The sequence below is a fragment of the Panthera pardus genome, unplaced genomic scaffold (genome assembly GCF_024362965.1).
Source record: "Panthera pardus isolate Hobbes unplaced genomic scaffold, ASM2436296v1 HiC_scaffold_2, whole genome shotgun sequence".
NCBI classification, from domain to species: domain Eukaryota; kingdom Metazoa; phylum Chordata; class Mammalia; order Carnivora; family Felidae; genus Panthera; species Panthera pardus.
In genome coordinates, this window is record NW_026526765.1 from 149317937 (window position 1) to 149340350 (window position 22414).

Genomic DNA, 22414 nt, shown 5'->3' on the forward strand with positions numbered 1-22414 from the left:
TTGTTGGAGCGGACGGGTATTTCCGGTTCCGGTGGGGTGCCTTCTCTCTCTTTTCCTCTGCAGAGCCGCGGTGCGAGTGGCTGGGGTGCTAGTCTCTGAGCTATCCAACTCCATCCTTGTCGCCCCGGCGACACCCGCACTCCCCGCCGCCATGACTGAGCAGATGACACTTCGTGGCACCCTCAAGGGCCACAACGGCTGGGTGACTCAGATCGCCACCACCCCCCAGTTCCCGGACATGATACTGTCCGCTTCTCGAGGTACGGGCTGAGGTGCGGGGCAAGGGGTTGAAAGATAAGTGGGTTGCGCGTGTCCCTTGTTGTTTCCAGTGGATCGCGAGTTGGCGGTCCGGAAAACTCCGTCCGCCTGCGAGGTGGGGCATGCGGACCCGGGCCTAAGTCTCAGCCTGGATGAGCCCGTGAGGCATTTTCCACTTTGCAAAGGCCGAGACATAGATCAGCTCGTGGCTGCTAGGATTGCAGGATTGGGGTTTTATTTCTTGCCCGCCTCCTCGCAGATGTGGCTAAGTGTGCAAGAGCCTATACGGGTCGGGCGGGGCGGTGATGACCCCAACATGCCATCTGAGTGCCCATGCTGAGACCCAGAGGCTGTTTCTGAGCTGCCGCCCGGCCCTGTGCCTAGTTTTTCCTGGATGGACTCCCAAAGGGAGTCGTGACGCCAATCTCCTTGCAAGCCCGTGTCTTGTCTTTTCTGCCTTTTTTTTCTTGTCATTCTCTTGTTTGAATGAACACGCTATTGTTTGCCCCCACGCTATTAAAAACAGTCTGAGGTTAGGATCATGTCTGACGCTTAATCGGAAAGCGTGTCGAGTCCCAACACGTTTCAGTGAAAGCTTCCAGCCTTGTAGTGTGTAAATCAACTAAATCCAGTACTTCTGGCACCCTCAGTGGTAGTTGTAGGAAGCCCACGTTCAGTCTTCCCACACCCAAGCAGCAGTGTTTATGTATTAGACCTCAGAATAAAATTCAGACATTGGACTGTTATGAATGTCACAAAAAGGCATCCATAATCTGCTAAAGGCCTCCACACCTAAGTTTAATTCTAGTGGCGTTGCTTAGTTCTACTTGACTTTTTTTTGGAATAATGAATCACTTAGCTTTGACTAATGACAGCGCTCTCGGCTTGGGGGTCCCCTCCCGCCTTGAGTGTCCTTAATTTCTTGTAAATCCACCAATGACCTTGAGGGATCCTGGATTATCCAGTAGGTCAGTGAGTGGGCTGTGGGATTCCTCACTGGATTTTGTGTTACCTCCCCTTAGATAAGACTATCATCATGTGGAAGCTGACCAGGGATGAGACCAATTATGGCATCCCACAGCGTGCTCTTCGGGGTCATTCCCACTTCGTTAGTGATGTGGTCATCTCCTCAGATGGCCAGTTTGCCCTCTCAGGCTCCTGGGATGGAACCCTTCGTCTTTGGGATCTCACAACGCAAGTAGCTGCTCATTTAACTCTGGGGCACTGGGGAAAAGCTGGGCAGAAATGAGGTAGATGCTGTTGGGAGGTGGTTTCCAAAGGACAGTGAGGTTCATTGTGGGAACTGTAAAGCAGGGCATACATAGAGAAGATAGTTGGGTTGCTTGGCTTCCATCCTTGCTGCTTTTAATTACTTTTGCAGAGTTGCTTCAGAGTGGGCTGGTTGAGCTGTTTTGCCACATACTGTGGTTGAGAGTAGGCAAGGGTTTGAACATGTTTTATCTTGGGAGCTCAGTCTTTGGATGGTCAGGCATAATGGAGGATCCTAGTGATGACAGATGACATTGTCAGCCAATCCCCATGTGGGAGTGAGGACATGTCCTGCAATTCTGAAGGGATTCTCTGGCATATGCTCAACCCATGTTGTGATCAGACCCATGTCCAGGGTCATGTGAGTGTAATGGCAGCTCCAGTAAGACCAGGGAAGGCCAGGGAAACAGTCTGATGTGGAAGAATGTTTGCAGAGTCTAGAGACTGACCAAGTCCTCCTCCTTAGGGGTACCACCACACGCAGATTTGTAGGACATACCAAGGATGTGCTGAGTGTGGCTTTCTCCTCCGACAACCGCCAAATTGTCTCTGGCTCCCGAGATAAAACCATCAAGCTGTGGAATACTCTGGGTGTATGCAAATATACTGTCCAGGTAACAGTGAAGGCACATGCAGAAAGCACATGAAGATTCTCTCCCATCCTTCTTAACCTTGGCATTATGTGGTGATTTCAAGCCTGGCTTGGGCTCCAAAGGGGTTCTGTTGATATTAAAGGTTTGGGTTCCAGGGATGTGAGTGCAAAGCCATCAGTGTACCTCCCATGTAACTGAGGGAAGGGGTGAGGATGTAGTTTCATGGGACAGGATAGTTTCTCCTTATTTCTTTTCTGTCCTCTAGGATGAGAGCCATTCGGAGTGGGTGTCTTGTGTCCGCTTTTCACCCAATAGCAGCAATCCCATCATTGTCTCCTGTGGCTGGGACAAGCTGGTCAAGGTGAGCTTGAAGTCAGGATGTAGGGCTTTTTTACCAGCCAGAATGTTCCCATTGCCTCGTAGATGGTCATAAGTTCTAACTTTGAAAGCTTTATTCCTCAGTTGACGTTTCCTATTGCTGTTTTCTAACTATTAGTTTTTGATACTTGGTGTGGAATAGTTAATTGAACCCAATATCCCTTGTAGAGCAACGAAGCATTCTTTATTTAATCTTGATTGTCCTTAGGTGACCAAGACAAATTCTTTAACCTTTTTTGTTACTGGTAGAATGAAAAATGGCCACCATATCCAGAAATGCTTTTAAAGAAGGTGCCATGCCTTTTTTGTCTTGAGCCTTCCTGACCCCAGTGGATTCGGAGCCAGGTTTTTCACCTATTACCCCCAACCCTCCCATATCTAGGTATGGAACCTGGCAAACTGCAAGCTGAAGACCAATCACATCGGCCACACAGGCTACCTGAACACTGTGACAGTCTCTCCAGATGGATCCCTCTGTGCTTCTGGAGGGAAGGTATGTTCAGGAGCTGGGAGTATTCTACTCAATGGGGGACAGTGTTTTTTTTAAAAAAATACTTGATAATAAGGTAGCAATCCAAGAGTAAATGTTTGTGAAAATTGTTTTCTAAAAATTATATACACCATACTGTTTAAAAGATTGTTTTCAGTAAAGCTGGTTTCTTAAAGCTGTTGATATTATTAGAATTCTGTTTTCAGAACTGATTGTAGTGATTTTAGAAATTGTCAGGGCCTTGGTAGGGTTGATGGGGTGTCATGCATTAACGGAGGGGCATTCAGAGATATCCTGGTATTTGAATCATTAGCTTTGGGGAAGTTGTGGGAGGGAGAATAAGAATTAAGACAGAATCTTGACAGTTGAGATTAACACCTGGAATAGGTTTCATATTACCCTGACTCCCCTTTCCTCTTCTCAGGATGGCCAGGCTATGCTGTGGGACCTTAACGAAGGCAAGCACCTTTATACACTAGATGGTGGGGACATCATCAATGCCCTGTGCTTCAGTCCTAACCGATACTGGCTCTGTGCTGCCACAGGCCCCAGCATCAAGATCTGGGTGAGTGTGGGCTACAGTTGAGGGCCGAGCTCCTGGCTTTACTCTTGTGAGCCATGGCAATGTTGCGATTTCCTGATATGTCACTGCTGGGATTCGAGCTTCCTGAACAACTGCTGATCATCAGGCTATCAGTGGAGACCCAGGAAGAGCAAGTTACAACTTGCTAGGATTGGGATTTGCAGTGGTGCACGATACTTACCTACTAAAGGGTGTCACAAATTACAGCAATTTATTCAGTCTCAGCATAATCAACCTTTTGGTCTAGATAATTTGGTGGGGGGAGGGGAGACAGTCCTATGCATTTTAGGCTGTTTCACAACATCCTTGGCCTCTATTCCTTGGATGCTTGTAGTAGAAACCCTCCTTACCTTGATTTTGCCCCTTTCCCAGGACTTGGAAGGCAAGATCATTGTAGATGAACTGAAGCAGGAAGTTATCAGTACCAGCAGCAAGGCAGAGCCACCCCAGTGTACTTCTCTGGCCTGGTCTGCTGATGGCCAGGTAAGTGGGTCTCTGCTTAAGTGACTCAGCTTTTACCTTTTCTCTCCCCCTCTTTGCTCTTGGAATGTCTTTGACATAAAATGAAACCACAAAACTAGCCAGGTTGATTTGAGAGAACCAAATTAGCTCTACCAGTGAACAGAGTACATGTTCCTGCACTGGAAGGAAAATTGATCTAACAAGCAATGATTACCTACCTTCAGTTAACACTTTGGATAACTTAATCATTTTACAAGAGTATGAGTCCTTACTACCAGCTGTTGCTTCCTCTAGGAATACATACCACCTACAACCTGGTGGTTAGAAGATTGGGGGTCTTAAAAGAAGGGAATGCAGAGTTCCATGGCTCTGACATGACCTATCACTGTCATTTCTCCCTTGCAGACTCTGTTTGCTGGCTACACGGACAACCTGGTGCGAGTGTGGCAGGTGACCATTGGCACCCGCTAGAAATAGAGGGCAGAACTTTGGAAATAAAACATTGGTTTGCTGACTTATAGTGTCTTTCTCTGATAAGCAAAACTGCTTTCTAATGCTGGGTTGCATCACAATGTACTGTCTCAGGTATAGATCCTTGGGGCCTCGCTTAAGCCTGGAGAAAATGTTCCTTGGGAATAGTAAAATCTCAGTTCAATTTGTAACATAAATAATCGAGTAGGCATTTTGTCATTCCTCAAGGTAATATGAAATATTTTGAAACTCAAGTTAGTGTAGTCTGTCAAGTTGTCTTTTTGTTAAAATGGAGATTTTTTTGAACCCTTCGTCTATGATAAGGCAACTCTCCCCAAAAGAGGTTCTGCTTAAGATCAGGTCCTTTTTACTCCCTTCATTGTTGGAGATTAAAAATTATGAAGTCTGCAGGTATTCATAAATACAATCACAGCTGGCTTTTTCTCAGGTAGTGGCTAAGTAAATATGTAGCATGTTGAAGTAGCTTGTACAGTTTCCTTTGCCATCAACTCCTAATGGTGATAAGGCTACTGTGGCTTTAGCTTCAATTTTATGGGATTTCAGCTAGACGCAATCACATGGAAAGACTTTAGAAATGTAAAGATTCTTGGGAAAACCAGAATCCTAAAACCTCAAAAGCAGTGATAGACAAGTGGCAAACAATTTTCAAAGTGCATGCTGAAGAGGGTACCAATAAAACTATGTAGGATATTCAAATGGGGTGAGAGTGAATATCCCAATCTATGGAAATAACATGAGTGGTGTAAAACGCAGGTTATGGGGAAGGTACAATCAGTCCTCAGTTCTGTGTCATTACATTTATTGGAGAGACTGGCTTACTGTGGAAGAAACCCTGGCCCTACATTCTATTTTTGCTCACCTAAAGGAAAGGACTCCACAAAAGAAGCAAATAAACTTTATTTCCACAACACATCCCGTCTTCCCTTTCCCCCAGGAACAGAAGTTGACCTCTGCCATCAAAGCAAAGGACAAAAGCTGACAAGTGACAGAAGGCAAGGGGTTACTAGAAAAATAGATTATACCCAAGGCTCTCCTGGGGATCCAAACCCCTGTCCCCAGTCTCCTGGTCAGGGCTCACCAGATGGAGAGAACTAATATATGAGGCTGGATACTGACACAAGGAACTTCATTGGACAAAGAGGAAAGGAGCCTGGCAGTGAAAAGACCCGGAGGGGCTGGGCGGGGTGAGCTTTACTCCTAATGTGAGTGCTGGAAAAAGGGTGGGGGAGAAAATAATTTATTGGGTAATACAATGGTATGTAGTTTCAATTGTGTTGACCATTCCAGATCTCAAGCTAAATTCTGGCCAGTCTATGGAGGTAGAAATTGGGGATGGAAGGAGTCTAGAATCCCTCCTACCTCCCCCAGAGAATAGACATTTATTACCCAGCTCTACCCTTTTGCCTAACCCGCCTCCCCAAAAAGCTTCCAAATCCCTTAGCTAAAATTTGCATCAGAAAATGGAATACGGGACAGACAGGAGTCTTGCCCAAATATCCCAGCCTGGGAACTGACAAGAAAGGTGAAGAGTAGGGGCAAGGAAAGGGAAGTTAAGTAATAAAGTTAAATCTCCCCTCAACTCCTACTCAAAACCCTGGGTGGATAGAGGGAAGGAAAACCAGGCAGCTGTTCTCATCAGGGACCCATGCAGACCTGTTGGACAGACATTGCAGGTGAGAGAAGGCAGAGCTGCGGGCCAGGAAGGTTCTTTAGGCTCCTAGAGGGAGAAGCGGGCCTGGGGTCAAAGGGGAGTGGGAAGCAACAAACAGTGGAAGGAGCCTTTGAGCCCCCAAACTTATGGGACACCCTCCACCACCACCCGCCCCTCAAGTGCTGACCAGAGGGGCCCCTGCGGGTGGCAGGCTAATCAAGGGCATAGCTTGATACGAGTACCCTTGGAGAGCACTCGAAAGAAAGGGAAGACACGCTCGCCCAGGAAAGCAGCTGAGAAGGTATGCACGTGGGCTAGAGTCTCCGCATTGTAGAAGCCTAGGCGCCCAGCCTCATAGTCCAGGTACACGCCAAAGCGCCGTGGTTTCTCACTTGGGCTCAGCAGTGTCTGCTCCGTTGAGCTCTGTGCCTGGTAGCGTTTGCCATTGGTGCCCACACACCACACTTCGCGCTGGAGCAGGGGCTGTTGGGGTAGGTGGAGCCGGCGGCGGCGATGGTGATGGCGTGAGGAGCTGGCATCCCCACTGCCCAAAGAGGATCCCCCAGAGCCCACCTTCTCCTTATGATGGGTCGATTCACGGGCAGCGCCCACCGCCCAACCCCGCCGCCCTCCCACCTCTACCTCCCAGTAGTGCCGCCCAGAGCGGAAGCCTTGGGCCCCCAATACGCAGCAGTCGGCTGAGAAGCGCTTGGAATGGTCAGCAACCTCCTGCCGCCGCTCTGCCAGGCGGACCCCCCGGCGGTCAGGGGAGAGCATCAGGGCCGGGTGAGCCGTGTCAGGGTCCAGCGTCAGGTCCACTTGGGGAGGGGGAGGACAAATACGCCAAGGCTGGAACAACTGTTCCCCATCAGTAGCCAACTCCAAGATTCAGCCTTTCCTGCTGCCCTCCCCGCCTACCTTCCAGCTGTCCTCACCCCTCCCCATCCTAGAGACCAGACTTTAGTTCCTATGAGCTCCACCTCTTCCCCGACTCTTGTTTCCAGGACCCTGGACAGGTCTTCCCTCTGGCCCTGGCTCTTGCTATCCACCCTCCACTCCCACCATCAACACCTACCTGGTCTAGGTCAAAAACTACTCTTAGCTTGAAGCCCCAAGCGGCCTACCTGTATCCTGCTCCACCTTAGCCCCATTCTTCCCCCCACCAGGCCCAACCTCCTCCTCAGAACCCAATCTCAGGTCTGTGAAGGGAAAGGAAAAGGAAGGTCGTACAGGTGACCTCCCTACCTCGGGCAGCCTGACAGAACATCCGGCTCATTTTCCTCACGATGGCATCTGTCAAGAAGTCATGGCTATGGGGCTGACACGGGTCAGGGGACCAGACCTCTGGGGGTTGCAGCTGTACCTCTTCACACCTAGAGGAAGGGGACCGGGCAGGGGGTGGGACCATGATATTCCCAGAGGGAAGAGCAGAAGCTGAGGGGAAGGAGAGGAGGGTCCAGGAGGCAGAAACTCGGGTCCTGGGGAAGGAAGGAAAGGAGCGGGATATCCAAGAGAGGTAGGGATGGGGAACCAGATGCCACTGGGTCACAAAGGATAAAGGGTGGCAACACACCTATTGAAAGTCTCCTTGATGTCCTGGGAATAACAGAAACAAAAAGAGGGAGAGGGAAAAAGAGACAAAGAGAGAGTCAGCTGCACACAGACAGCTCCTTTCTCTCAATCTGATTCCAGCCAGAGAAAGGACTGAACTTGAACAGGGAGTAAGAAAAAGCAACCCTCAAGACCCTCAGTAAGTGTGTATCCATCTCAATCATCCCTATGCCCTAGCACACTTCTCTCATCCTGCTGTGAGACCAATAATAGAATTTTCAACCCCAGTAAAAGAATTTTTACAACATGACTTAGGCATCTTTCTCAGGATGTCTCTGTCAAAAATTCTTTCCTTGACTCTACTTTAAAACCCTCTTTATACAATTGAATTTCTTTCTTTTCACTGGGTATAATCACACACACACCACATTTGGCATTAACCCTGTCCCCAGCCTCAAAAAACCTTTTGGTCTTAGGTTAAATTATCATGGGTCCTCCCAATGAGAAGAGAGGCAGCTCTGAACAGATGTTTGGTAAGCACTGCCTAACAGAGCAAATACAGGGTGCTGGGGGGAAAGCAGGGGGAGACAGGGAAGGGGGCACTGCTCACCTGGAGCAGCCGCAGGCCCCCCTGCTGGCTCCGCTCCTGGGCCTCCGCCAGCAGGCGGCTCAGCTGGGCAGCCTGCTCCGCCAGGCGGCTGGCCGCTGCTCCTGCACGCCCTAGCTGGGCTTCGTGCATCTCTCGGAGGCGCCGCTCCAACCCTGCCTGCTCTTCAGCCAGAAACCGTGTCAGCCGCCCGAACTCCGAGGCCACAGCTGCCAGCTCTGACTTCATCTGGCTCTGGGATGATGCAAAGGGGATGGTGGATACCACCTCAACACACAGAAACATAAACTTCCAATTTTGCAACTGCTGCCCCTCAATCCAAGGTAATGGAGCTCTGCATCCCAAATGGAAAGGGGCCCCTGTCCCTTCCACCACCTCCCAGCCTTACCAGGCACCACTCCCACACTCCAAAGCACACTGGTCTGAAACTCACTAACTTCTGCCTGCAACTTATCTCCACCCTGGCTATCTAACTTGATTCATTCTTCAGATCTAAATTTAAAAATATTCCCTGAGAGAAGCCTTCTCTCCCCGCTAGATCTAAATCAGGACTACCCCCATAAATACCATCGTATCTCCCATAAATATCATTCATTATATATCCTCACAGCATTAATATTAATTTGAAATGTTGTTTACATTGAAGTATCTTTTAACATCCTTTTCCACCACTGCATAAGTTGTTTGTCACAGGATCCTCAGACCTCAGAACAGCACCAGTACTTAGTAAAAGTTTTTTGCAATGAATAAATTAAAAATTCAGGAATCAAGATATCAAGTTAGGGTCTTGACTATACTACTAATGACTTTGGAAAAGTCACCGAATCCTTCTAGATCAGGAGTCTAGCAAACTTTTTCTGTAAACGGCCAAATGTTATTTTACACTTTAAAAGCCAAAAAGCAAAATCATGGATATCATTGTGTAGATTGTAGTCTATATATAATCAGAGAAAACTTCTGCCTAATCTCACCCCATTTGCCTGGACTGGGCAATCCCAGATAGTGGGCATGCTTTCCATGCAGGTATCATCAACTAGAGACATTCTTGGGACAAAGAGGGACAGGCCAGAGTGAGGAAGGAAGTTCTGACTGGCTAAGTCGGTGAAGGAAAGTCAGCTTCACTCTCTGTCCCAGTGATACGCAGACCCTGACATCTTCTCTCTGCATCCCAGAACCCCAGAAGTCTCAATCTGAGCATTTGGCTAAGAGGACCCCCTGGCTCCCAGACACACTCAGTGTGCGGCAATTGCCAGCAGCAGAGTCCCTAATGTGTAGGTGGCAAAAAAATAAGTACAAGACTTGGGAAGTGGCAAGACCCACCCACTGGCCAGGGAAAAGATGAGGAAAGAGGTCAGACAAGAAGGCTGTCCTGTCTTGGTCTCCAAAGCTCAGTGCCAGGCCATTCCAGTTTCTGCTGACCTTACAAACACACGTACAGAGTTGGGGGTGGGGAGGGTGGTATTAGGGAAAAAATATCTAAAAATACTCCTTGGGGAGGGGTGATCAATCAAGAAAAACAGCTGAGAAACACTGGACTAGAGAAGACCAGGTCTCTGTAACATTCTATCCTCCATTAAACACCATGCCCTCCCCTTCCCATTCATGCTCAGGGTTGCTCTACCTACCACCTACCATCTGTCCTGGGACCTGGGGCTTCTCTGATGGCTGTTATGTAGATTTTGCCTTGCCCACTTCTGCCCTCTGTGCTATCCAGCCTGGTGGGCACAGGCCTTGAAGTGAGGTGTCTGGGGTGGTAAGCCTGTTCTTCAGGCTTGGGCCACGGACCCAACCTCTCTATACTAGATCTGTTTCCACTCCATTCTGGAACCTAGAATAAATGTGCCCCCTGACCCTTTAAGGCCCCTCTCTCTTCAAAACCCTGGGAATGTCTCTACCTCTCTCCCAGGTCCCTCTTCAGGGAATCTTGTCACCACTTCTGAGAGTAGACAACCCATGTTCCCTGCCCTGATCTCAGAGCCAGTAAGCCCTATCAAGGACATTCACCCACCTTCAGTTCTGTCACACGCCTCTCCTCCTTGGCCTTCATCTTCTGCACAGCCTCTAGATGCTTCCTCAGTGGTTCCACATGCCCCTGCAGTTTGGCCTGAGGGAATGAGAAAAGGAAGGTTAGAAGCCTGGGATAGGAGAGCCACCTTTCAGTGCCCACTTCCCCCATCCTCCCTGCATTGGACTGGGGCTCAAAGCCTGACCCCATCACAGGTATCAGATGAGCATCATACTCTCTTCCTCCCCTCTCTTCTCTTCAGATGATGACAAAGGCCTCCAACCCTCTGCCTGCACTCATGTATAGAAGAACACACCGCTGAGTGTGTTCTCTATAGGTAGGATCCTGGTGACCATAGAGCTCCATACCCAGAGTTGGGGTGAACCTGGCTTGAGCCCCTCACCACACAAGGTCCTTCCATATGAAATGTTCCAGCCCTCATAAGCAATCTTCCTCATAACTTTCATCTCTAAATATTTCTCTGATGATTTTGTGCCTGTGCTAAAAATCTTTCAGTGGTTCTCAATCACCTGCAAAATATGAGGTTCCTTCATTGCCTCTACATTTCTAGACTCCTCTACTACACTTACCCCTTCTGACATAGACTCTTAGTTTTAGCCACATAAAACTGTCTTTTCCCGAATGTAATTCCGTTATCTTCATACATGCTCTTCCCTCTTTCTGGGATTTCCTTTCTCCACCTGGCCCAAGGCATTCTTCCTTTAAAATACCAGCTACCTGGGGTGCCTGGTGGCTCAGTCGGTTAAGCGGCCGACTTCGGCTCAGGTCATGATCTCGTGGTCCATCAGTTCGAGCCCCGCGTTGGGCTCTGTGCTGACAGCTCAGAGCCTGGAGCCTGTTTCAGATTCTGTGTCTCCCTCTCTCTGACCCACCCCTGTTCATGCTCTCTGTCTCAAAAATAAATAAACGTTAAAAAAAAAAAGAAATTTTAAATACCAGCTACCTGACCATGGTCCTCCCTGCCCCCAACTTCCTCTGTCATCCCAAGGAACATGAATACAACCTTTACAATACTTCCTAGACACTGTAATGGTTTTTAAATATGTCTCTGCCAGGACACAATGGCTCCTTGTGGGGCAGGGGCCCCACTTTACTTATTTTAATTTCTATGCCTCTTTGTCCATCTGCTTTCTCTCTCACTCAGTTACTAAATGGAAAACAACGGGTGCCTGGGTGGCTTCGTCAGTTAAGAGACAGACTCGGTTTTGGTTCAGGTCATGATTTCAGTTTGTGGGTTCAAGCCTTGAGTAGAGCACTGGGCCTGCTTGGGATTTTCTCTCTCCCCCTCCCTCTGTCCCACCCTCACACGAGCTCTCTCTCAAAATAAATAAACTTAAAAAAAATTATTACTGGGGCGCCTGGGTGGCTCCGTTGGTTGAATGTCCACTTCAGCTCAGGTCATGATCTCACCGCTCATCAGTTCGATGCTGTGCTGACAGCTCAGAGCCTGGAGCCCGCTTCAGATTCTGTGTCTCCCTCTCTCTCCTCCTCCCCTAGCTCACACTCTCTCTCTCTCAAAAATAAACATTAAAAAAAATTTTTTTTAATTATTATTAAATAAATATAAATGGAAAACAAAACCTCTCTTTTCCTAAAATTTTAACCTTCACGGCAAATATGCATTTGAGGTCTATGTTCCAATCTCTTATAACGGTATCTTTTTCTTTTTCTTTTTTTTTTTTTTTAATGTTCATTTATTTATTTTGTGAGAGCAAGGGGAGGAATAGAGAGAGAGGGAGAAAGAGAATCCCAAGCAGGCTCCCTGCCCCCAGACGTGGGGCTCTATCTCAGAAACAGTGAGATCATGACCTGAGCTGAAATCAAGACTCAGAGGCTTAACCGACTGAACCGCCCAGGTGCCCCCAGAATCTTTTTCTTTAAAGGGCTGTTAGAGACCAGAAATAGGTCCAACCTGTTTTCTTTCCTTTTTTTTATGTCTCCTACTACTTCTGCCTTTTTCCTTGAGAGGTAATACAGAGCAGAAGAGCTCAAGCTCAGACTCCAATCTAAACCTAAATGTAGCCAGGTGACCTGAGGCAAGCAACACTTCCAATTTCCTCATCTTACATGGGAATTGGGAATAACAGAATGCATGTTATGGACAGTATGCTTCACACAGTAGCACATAGTAAAGATCAATAAATGTTATCTAGTATTCTCTACCTATGTCTAAACTGCCAATGACAACCTGATAATGACCCTTGAACTAAAGAGGTTACTGACCCAGAGAAGAGTACAAAAGGCAGTGGTTGTTGCACAGGATGAGTGGTTCTAGAAAAAATTACATTAATAATATTACAATCAACCCCTGACATGAAAGTAGCATAAAATACAAAAAATTTTGTCTTTTGATATTACCTTCTATTTTTCTCCAATCCTGTTCAGAATTTATGATGCTTAAATTTCCCATTTAATAATTTTCATAAATCATTGACAAATTCATGAGCACAAGTCCAAACAGAGTACTATTTTAAGAGAAATTTTCAAGAACTTTCACTTTTTTAGGAGATTTATTTATACATCATCCATATTATTACCCACTCAATAAAAAATATTTCTATAAAACAACACTGTTCCAAACTAGTGCTAGTTAGTGTACAGATTTGAAAAGAATAAACTACGTACCTATAAAATAGCCTGTAAATTAAAAAAGGAATCACTCAAATTAGTTCCAAATAATAAAATCCATGTATTTACATTTGCTGATCAGTTAATGGCAGATTATTTGCATCTATGTGGCCTCCTCAAATTGCAGAGCCCTACTAGGCTGGCATACAACAGACATGGCTAACACAAATTCACAAATAAAAATCCAGTTTCAGAAGCCCTTCAGAAGAGCCCTGTAGAAGGAGGGTGGAGAACAAGTGGAATGTCCACACAGAGCCTAAACAGGTGATATTACCAATGCAGTGATTCCAATGCTAGGCTGGGCTTTCTTAAAGACACTCTCCCTGTCTCTGACTCAGAATCTCTAGTGGTAGGGCCCACTGTACTTTTGAAAACTCCCCTAGTAATTGGGAATATCGCTGTGTGGAAGACAGTTTCTTGTCATGAGACGATCTAAGTTTGTCTTAGCTGTACCACTCATAGCTGAGAAGCTCTAGACTCGTTACTCTAAAACTGGGGTAATGCACAGACCACACAGGAGCTACCCTCTCTTCCTTCTGGTCCCACTGTTTCAAACCCTTCCCAGCCTTCACTAAGTAGTGCTATTTGTGCTGGCTGTCTCACAGACCAATCTCCTTTACCTGTATCCCAAAAGAGTAAAGGTCAGAAGTAGGGTGCAAAGTATTAACCAAACTAGAATCAGACTCCAAGAAGTCACATGTCAGTAAAGTCAAACTAATGACAGACATCTAAATGGTGGTGACACTGTTAACAGTATGCAGGGGCACAGGGGCAGGTCATAACCAAGTCCATCACTTACTAGTAGCTATGTGGACCTGTGTATATTACTTAAGTCTATTTCCTAATCTGTAAAACAGGGACAGAAACCATATCAAACTCACAGTTTTGATTTTTTTGAAGTTTTAAATGAGATAGTCCATGAAAAGTGCTTAGTACAGTGCCTGGTGTACATAGTAAGTTAAGTGTTCAGTAAATATTAACTTTTAACCCTGGAAAAATTAATGCTCCAAGGCTTTTAAAGATGGCTGGGTGAGTGAGTGCACAGCCTGTTCTTCTGACTTAAAAGCTTCTCCCTTTTATCTGCATTCTCAGGTAAGGTAAGAACTTCTAGTCAGTACATCCGACTGATGCAGATTTAACAAAAGTCCTCAAGGACAGAACCAAGCCATATCATGGGGTAGGTAGGAAACCCATTAAAAGGCAAGTGCAAAGCATCTGGGTCTGACACTAGTAGTCATTTCTACACTCCTGCTCCTTAGGGCCCTTTCTTGTTGAGGCCTCAAGTCCTTTCCATCTCCAGGGTCCAAGTCAAGGATAGACTGAAAACTTACCCAGAGGAAAATGAGACTGGTGGTAAAGCCTGAGGGACCTGTCACCTGTACTCCTACACTTAGGGACAATGGAAATGTGAAACAGCAGTGGCTTTCCCCAAGACATGCAGCCCAGTGTACAGGATCCTTCTCACTCCAACCCACCTTGATGCCACTAAGTGCTTAGAAAAGGAGAAACAGTGCATGAAGTTCTGGGGAGTGGGAGGGGACATATTTCCTTTTCCCAGCTTCTTTCCACCCCCACAAAACTCCCATCTTCTACTTCTCTCACCTTGTACTCCTGCACCACCTCCTCCAATGGCACCACGCTGTGCTGTTTGTGGCTCCTGGATTCTCGACACACCACACATATGGCCTCTTCATCCACCTCGCAGAAGAGCTTCAGGGCTTCCTGGTGTTTGGGACAAATGCCCTGCTCGTTCCCACGGCTCCCTCGACCAGGAGTTGGGTGCATCTGTCGAATCACCTGGACCATGTTGGCCAGCTGCAGGTTGGGGCGGAAGCTCCGCCTGGGAAAGCTCTTTCGGCACTGGGGGCAGGTGAAGCACCTCCGAGGGGCTGGAGGCGGGGGCAGTGGGGTGACGGGGTCTAACTCCTCTTCCTCGTCCTCCTCCAGCACTTCCTCCTCGTCCTCCTCATCCTCCCCTCTCAGGTCCTCCTCCATGTCCCCCAAGTAGTAGTCCAAATCTTCCTCCTCGTCCTCCTCCTCCCACACATAGTCCATGTTGTCCCAGTTGGACCCGCCCATGCCACTGGTCCAGAACACACCCTCCTCTTCCTCCTCGACCTCCTCCTCCATGTCGCCCTCATAGTCTTCATCCCTCATGGGGGTGTCCCACCCTCCACCGGCCCCCACAGCCTCCACCTCCTCCTCCTCCCCGTCCTCCTCTTCCTCTTCCCGGTCTAACTCGTCTCTGTCCTCCTCATCTTCCCCTCCCCACAACTGGGTTACACACACTCGGCAGAAGTTGTGCCCGCAGCCGATGGACACGGGGTCCGTGAAGTAATCGAGGCAGATGGCGCACACCGCCTCCTCCTGAAGGGTCTGCACAGGGTTGGGTGTCATGGCAACGGCAGCCATCTTAGTGTCCAGTCAGCCAGTGTAGATGGGCGGTGGGGGGGGCGGGGGCGGGGGTCTTCCCTCTCAGACGCCCTGACGACCCGGCCCCACCCCCACCCCGCCTCTCCACACCTTGCCTCAATCGCAGACACAGAAAGGTCCTCCCGACAACCCCCCCTCCACAAAGTTCCCTACTCCTAGACGACAACCGTGTCTCTGCGAGGGGAGGGGACAGAGCTGAGCGCTACAGCCAAGTCCCTCAGGTGGCCCTGAGTGCAAATCTGTCCCAACGCTCCCTTGGCCTCCTCATAAACCCCCGCCCCTCCTCACTTCCTGGCTCCGCCCCCTCACTTCCGGCCTCCCTCTCAACACTTCCGGTGTCTGCGAGTCACCTAAGCTCGCGAGTTCCCCCCGCGGTAGCGCTACGCCCCCTTCTTTCCTCTCGGGCCCCTGGGCGACAGGAAACGGCGAGGAGACGCTCTAGCAGGCACACGGGAACAGGACGGGAGGGCTACAACGATGGAGGCCCACGTCTCTGTAATACGAAGGAACAGGGAACGCGGACAACTCGGAATGACCGGCCTCCTCCATCCCCCGCCACTGGGGATAAACTTCGGGGAGAGGTTGAGGCTCTTAACGGCCGTCCGCTCTCGGTGCTATGACTGCGTCGGCCCAGCGCCATCCTACTAACCGGACAAGGAGGACAACGCCAGGGACTCCCCACAGCTGATGCCGGAAGCGGAGGGGCGGGTCCCGGTGAGCGCCCTCAAGTACTTCCGGCCCTTCTAGGCCGAGGACTTTGTTGGTTGGGAACTCAGAGTTCCTCAGGGATCCAGAAGGCGACCGGACATCTTCAACCTCCCCACTGTAGTTGGCATTTCCACGCGCATTAGAAACTGCCGTCTGGTCACTGTCGTAGCGTTTAGATGAACTTTTCTAACTGCCCATCAATAAAGGAGTAGTGAAACCGTCACATAAACATTCACACAGTGGAACACTCGTTATCTGTAAAAAGGGAATCCTTCACGATTTACTCTGAAGTGAGAAAAGCAAGGTGCTGAAAAGTGTAGAAAAGGGGGGGGGGGATTAAAAATGTATTTGATATCTTTGTAGTCCTGTGTTTACTCGTATAAAATAAGTACAATCGTTGCCATCAGAGGGTTTTGTGAAATTAGAGTTAATACAATTTCAAAGCTATGTTGCTTAACATATAGTGAGTTAAGTCATTCAGCACTTTCTGAGTGGGCACCATGCATGCTCCACGTCCAAATTACCTCGAGGTCTGTCTTCGTGGAGTCTCAATCTAAGAGAATGGGCTCCAATTGGGTTTGTGGTATTAAATTATTATTATTATTATATATACATACTTATTTATTTATTTATTTATTTATTTATTTATTTATTTTTGAGAATCTCATCCAGGCTGTAGAACTATGCTACCAAAGATGCTGCTTTCGTACGTAGAGCATCTCTGCCAAATAGATTATTCGGGCGATTGAAATAATACTTGAATTTTTAAAAAGAAAAAAAAAAACTGGAGGGGGAGTTACGGGAACGCAATTCATGTACAGAAGTCTCAGTGAGTGCGAAACGCTGCGGAATGCCAAGGCTGCGCACGCAGAACTCACCCTGTTCTCGAGGCGCTTCCCACCTAGTAGGGAAACTCGGAGTGAACGCCTGCTTCCTCGGAGGGGTGGCCTGAAACGCTAAAATCACGAATTCTCGTTGGTGAACAACTGTAGGAAGCCACGCCAAAAGAAGTGTGGATACGAGACCTGAACACAGTTCAGCCGGCAGCTCAGAAAATGCCTGTCACTTACTTGGAAGTCTGGGTTCACTCAGCCCCTTAATCGCCCCAGTGTAGCTTCTAGGTAGTATTAGTCAAGTGTGAGTGGTGTAGGTTTCCGTAGTGTAGTGGTTATCACGTTCGCCTCACACGCGAAAGGTCCCCGGTTCGAAACCGGGCGGAAACAGGATTTCGGTTTTGGTGTTTTTTGTTTTTTGTTTTTTTTAGCCTCCCTTTCATTTAAAGAGTTACCTCCTCGTCCACGCTGCTTCTGCCTCCGTAGGAGAAAGAACTGCCCTCACACAGAGGGAAGGACACGTGTATGTCTATTTCTGTTTCTGGTAGACGCTCAGTGAAGCCGGACCCCAGCAGGACAGAGCTCACAGCACGCCCTCCATAAATTCTCTAATGTAAATTCAGATCTGGCACCTCAACTCTCTTGCTCTTCCGTCTCGGGAACCCGCGCAGCCACTTCTCCCAGGTTCAGGGATGCTAGGCTTCCGATCCTCTGGCTCTAGTCACTAGGACAATCAGGCACACAGTAGGTGCCCCATAATACTTATGCAATTACTTTTTAAAGTGTGTCCTCATCCCTGCATGTAGATTTCAGTCTTCCGAGGTACAATGTAGAGCTTGTGTGTGTGCCCGGCTAGCTCAGTCGGTAGAGCATGAGACTCTTAATCTCAGGGTCGTGGGTTCGAGCCCCACGTTGGGCGCAAGTTCCTTTTGAAGGGAAGAAGACGCAAGGCAGGCATCGAGTTTCCCTCCAGTTCGACAGCGGGTGCTCCTCTGCATCCTTGGCCAAGCAGACGGAAACTGGACGGATGGTTACCAGTAGCCGAATAAAAGAATGCCCCAGCCATAGGCCCTTGCTGGCCAAAAGGGAGTGAATGAGTGCTGGTTGCTAGCGGACAAATGCCCCAGGACATGTTCCTCAGGACACCGTTTTGCTTGCTGAAATTCGTCCATGGTCAACCATATTAGGCGTCTGGTCCAGGGCGAGCTGCGCAGAGAGGGAGGGTTACGGCGTGGCTCCTCTCTGCGAGGAGACCCAAGAGCCTCCAGAGTGGCGACCACCTTACTAAGTGACTTAAAAGCTGGCATTCTCGAGCTCTTGCCGCCGCCGGTTTTTTTGTTTGTTTTCGTCAGGAAAGAGGTACTCTTCGTAATCTGAGACCCCCAAATTCTCTTTTTAAGGGTCCATCTTTTGTGAAATGTTGCCCCACACAGAGAGGAATGTAAAAATATCCTTTATTTTGGAACACTCTAACATGAACATCCTCAGTTTACTTGTCTTATCATGAAGTTCTTCCTTAACTTCAACTGAAATTCATTCCGTTACGTTAAATGGTTTTTTTTTTTTTTTTTTTAGTCCTGCAAATTCAGCCTATTTTCTGTTTTCCGAATGTAGAAGTCTCCCTCACACGCCAGACCATAGGAGAAGTCTTGATCATGTAAAACTGGTTTACTAAACTTGCTAAGCAAAGAATTGAATCTCCTTCCGTCTCAAAGTGTATGGGAATTAGGGAGGGTTTCACATGACACCCTATAAGGGCAGTCTGGACAGGAATTGATCAAAGTTTGTAAAATAGGTAGATTTGATGGTAAGTCGTAGCTCACTCATGCCTTCCTGGAGAGTTACTTTTACTGTGGTCTTATCTTGGAATTAATGGGTCTAAATAAACTTGTGTCCCAAGGGTTTCAACTTTGACATTTTCTCTTGCACAAATATGGATTCATTTGCAAATTGTGGTTTCACGTTTTTGTTTTGTTTTTTAACAATCTTTACTGGGAAAGGAAAACATTCCTAAAAAAGATCCTGGCTTTTCATTTAAGGTAAGCCCAAGTGGCAGGCTTCTTGGTCCATCTCCCAACAAGCTGGGGCCACACCCTTCCAAGCTTTTTGCTACAATTCCTGCTTCTCTCTCCTCTCCACCCTTTCCACCGCTGCCCCTCCAGCCAGGCCCGGTTTGGAATCCCCTCTGGTAGGCGATCCAGGCTGCTTTTAGAACAAAAGAGTCAAGTGTTCATCAGTTCAGACATTCAGCAAACAGAAGGAACCCTACTAGGATCTTTGGTCTTTTTCCTACTTGGCTATGGAGGCCATGGGGGCAGTAGGATTCACTCTGATTTACATTCCAGAAGGATTCCTTTAGGAATGATAAGTAAGATGTGTGATGGGAACAAGACTGCATTAGACAGAAGGAACTGGATGGACATAGCCATGGTCTAGAAAGGAAGTGGCTGACCTGGCAGTGGCAAGACAGCAGCCAGAAGGGAGAAGGGTAAAGGAGCTAGGGGCATATGGTTTATACGTGGACAGGAGAGGGAGATCCCAGGTTTCTGCTTTAGATGGTTTAGTAACAGAGATCAGAGACTGAGTGTAAGAGTACTGACAACACTGACCCACTTTTGGCCCTCCATCCTCTTCAAGCCAGGCAATGACTTCCCTCCCACTACGTGTTCCAGTGCCCTGGAGGTTAATGTATGCCTGACTGGAATGCCCCTCATAACATAAAATCTAGGGATTAAGGTCTGGACTGGGAGGAGTATAGCTGTGGAGAATGTGGATGGAGAATGGCCTGGTATGGCCTGGGTGGTCTGTGCTCACCCACTCTCCCTTTCAGTTAAGTTACTCTGAATAAAACTCTGTGAAAGCCATAATGGAGTAGCTTGCTTCCTTTTTTCCATCTTCTCAGTTTAGAGGATGCTTATACTGACTTTCCACCTTCTGACACTGAGGAGTGGGGTGAGAGGTGAGAGAGAAGTAATGAGTTCTGTCTTGAAGAGATTGGGAGATGTCTAAAAGGTTATGTCCAAGACTTGTGGATTTGAAGCTTGGGGAGAGTGGTCATTGCTGGAGCCACTGACATAGGGGTAGAGGCTGGGTCAAACTGTCAATGCCAATGTGACTCTCCAGGGAGATGGCCATCTGTAGATAGATGGACAAGGAGTCAGAATAGGAGTAAAGCTAGCAGCAAAGCTTCCACAGAGGCCAAGGGAGTTAAGATGTGCAAGAAAGGAGGGACAGATTGGTAGAGTCAAATTCCATACATGTTTTAATATGGGAAGGTGGTAAAACATCTATGGATTGGGCCACCAGCAAGCCCCTGGTGACCTTGATCCTAGAGCCAGACTTGGACAAGAAGGCCTCCACCTTGTGCTCTGGTGAAGAAGGGCTTACCAGTTTCAGACAACTCAAGGATCTCGACTCAGTAGGAATCAGCCTCCAATCCAATTCCTGGCTCTGCAGGTCTTCTGGAATCAGCTTAGGCGACCAAAAAAAAAAAAAAAAAGTTTTGCAATATTAAATAATCTATACTGCTCTTACATTTGTATGTATATAGATCTACATATACCTGCATTAAGCCTCATCCCAATTCTGGATGTTCCATGATAGAATTGATTAGTTTTATTTTTATGAAATACTTAAAAGATTTCATTACATTACAAAATTTAAATATTCAGCTTTATTTAAATAACATTGAGTTAAAATTTGATATTTATTAATTTCAATTTCCTCTTTATTTTTAATAGATAATTTTACATAACTTAGAGGAAACAATTATTTTGAAAGCATAAGGTAAAACCAGTTTTATTTTTGGCTTATTTATATTTACATTTTAACGAAATATATTCAAGTCTCGTATTCTTTGAATGCATTTAGCATTTCTTTAATCCTTTAAATCTTTAGTCTCAATCCAGCACAAATTGGGTGAGAATTTAAACCCTCCCGCTGTCTCCCTAGAAGAGACAAAATGGAGCCAATTATCTCGTATCAAACATCCGAAGCCACATTTACCCTACTTCTAGAGAGGCCCACTGCTTTCATTGACTACTGTTCTGGGGGGTGTTTTAATTGCAGAATGTGACTGGTTTCAGGACCTACTAACGGGTTGCGCGCGCTCGGTAGTGAGACAGTACTATTACCCAGGGCCACGGTGGGAAGTGAGAGCCTTTAGTAAACTAGGAAAAAAGGGTTCCAAGAACTCTGTCTCTCAGGTCCCGTGCAGAGACCGGGGCAGTACGCAGGACTATACGTCTTAGAAGGATTAAGGAAGGGAGGCTTTAGCGTGTGTTTCCGTAGTGTAGTGGTTATCACGTTCGCCTAACACGCGAAAGGTCCCCGGTTCGAAACCGGGCGGAAACATCTCGGGTGTAAGCTTTTGATTTAAGCGAATTTGTTTACTTCGGTCATTTGCCCTTGGATTTACTTCGGTCATTTGCCCTTGGAATATATGTGCAAATATGTATGGATACATCGTTTTTCATGTACTCTTGTCTTTTCCAATTCATGACCAGTTCACTTCAACCAACACAGTCCAGGTCTCTAAATCTGTGGTACAAAGAAGGTGGTCTATGTCTTTAGACATTTCCTTCAAAGAACTTAAAATCCTGTCCGGTTAAAAGACTGAAAAGGGAAGGAATGTCACGCAACCACAAATGAAATATTGAAAAGTGCAAGAAGGAATGAGCTGGAAATGCATGGTGGAAGTCAGGCCAGGGGAAAGTATTCACAGGGAAGATCGTTGCAGCAGTAATGACCACACCACCTACAATGCGTTGTGTTGCTCTTGTCTGGACCTGTTTTAGGTGTCTGCCTCAAAGGAACCTAACAATCCTGCAGGGTACTTAATATTGTTGTTCCCAGTTTGTAGGTGACGCCTCTGAGGACAGACACATCACGTAAGGTGAAGAATCGTGAGGTAGAGGAATAGAAGTCGGAGCTAAAGGATGGAGAAGAGTAAAACAAGGCACGTAGAGAAATTCAAGTAAGCACAGCAGAGGAACCCAACGTTGGTCCTACCTGCGGACCGTTGGTGATTGGCCAGGTGGAACCAAAGGCAATGGCCTCACCATCCACACTATGGACACTACCACGAACAATTCTACACCGACTGGCTTCACTTCCAGCTTGGGGCCTCCCCATCCACCTGTCCTGAGTGGGACCGTCTCCGCTCCTCCAAGTGGCGCCTTCCTCTCGCTCCCCGCGCGCCCCCTGATGCAGACCCACATGGTATCTACCCTGCATTCCTCCCACTGTACAGTGTGTCCTCAGTGATGGAGAGCAGTCAAAAGGACCATCCCTCTCTCCAGAGGTGCCTTGATCAGCCGCCCTCTTCACTGATCCTCACTTGCAGCTCGTCGGCCTCCATCCTGTGAGACGCCTCGTGTGTTGGGAAACAGGCTCTAGAGGTCAAGGGGAAAAGGATTTAGAGAAGCAGTCCAGAGGTGCTCTGGGCCCCCAG

At 47.6% G+C, this 22414-nt stretch overlaps 2 protein-coding genes and 5 non-coding genes across 12 annotated transcripts; 6 read left to right on the forward strand and 1 right to left on the reverse strand.

Annotated features, from left to right (window-relative positions):
* Window positions 1–35: 35 nt before the first annotated feature.
* RACK1 (receptor for activated C kinase 1) lies at window positions 36–4547 on the forward strand. Its single transcript, XM_019438977.2, has 8 exons — window positions 36–260; window positions 1281–1452; window positions 1994–2141; window positions 2386–2481; window positions 2881–2991; window positions 3413–3553; window positions 3944–4054; window positions 4439–4547. Exons 1-8 carry the CDS (start codon window positions 152–154, stop codon window positions 4502–4504), a joined length of 954 nt encoding a protein of 317 aa, XP_019294522.1. The 5' UTR covers window positions 36–151; the 3' UTR covers window positions 4505–4547.
* On the forward strand, window positions 555–622 carry LOC128778466 (small nucleolar RNA SNORD95). The gene has a single exon (XR_008424052.1). It is a non-coding gene; the product is annotated as a small nucleolar RNA SNORD95 (small nucleolar RNA).
* LOC128778456 (small nucleolar RNA SNORD96 family) lies at window positions 1759–1837 on the forward strand. The gene has a single exon (XR_008424042.1). It is a non-coding gene; the product is annotated as a small nucleolar RNA SNORD96 family (small nucleolar RNA).
* An 857-nt stretch (window positions 4548–5404) lies between the features above and the next one.
* Window positions 5405–17160, reverse strand: TRIM41 (tripartite motif containing 41). 6 transcript variants are annotated; one of them, XM_053907625.1, is made up of 8 exons: window positions 17008–17160; window positions 14591–16436; window positions 12584–12631; window positions 10343–10438; window positions 8338–8601; window positions 7750–7772; window positions 7422–7549; window positions 5405–6994 (listed from the first exon to the last, which is right to left on the reverse strand). In XM_053907625.1, exons 2-8 carry the CDS (start codon window positions 15398–15400, stop codon window positions 6393–6395), a joined length of 1971 nt encoding a protein of 656 aa, XP_053763600.1. In that variant the 5' UTR covers window positions 15401–16436; window positions 17008–17160; the 3' UTR covers window positions 5405–6392. The 6 variants fall into 6 exon arrangements, with proteins under 6 accessions (XP_053763600.1, XP_019294505.1, XP_053763601.1 ...); XM_019438960.2 differs by lacking the exon at window positions 17008–17160 and having other exon boundaries at window positions 14591–16671; XM_053907626.1 differs by lacking the exon at window positions 17008–17160 and having other exon boundaries at window positions 8338–8568; window positions 14591–16668.
* Window positions 17161–17279: 119 nt separating this feature from the next.
* Window positions 17280–17352, forward strand: TRNAV-CAC (transfer RNA valine (anticodon CAC)). Its single transcript has one exon. It is a non-coding gene; the product is annotated as a tRNA-Val (tRNA).
* Window positions 17353–17808: 456 nt separating this feature from the next.
* TRNAK-CUU (transfer RNA lysine (anticodon CUU)) lies at window positions 17809–17881 on the forward strand. Its single transcript has one exon. It is a non-coding gene; the product is annotated as a tRNA-Lys (tRNA).
* A 3361-nt stretch (window positions 17882–21242) lies between these two features.
* TRNAV-AAC (transfer RNA valine (anticodon AAC)) lies at window positions 21243–21315 on the forward strand. The gene has a single exon. It is a non-coding gene; the product is annotated as a tRNA-Val (tRNA).
* The last annotated feature ends 1099 nt before the right edge of the window (window positions 21316–22414 follow it).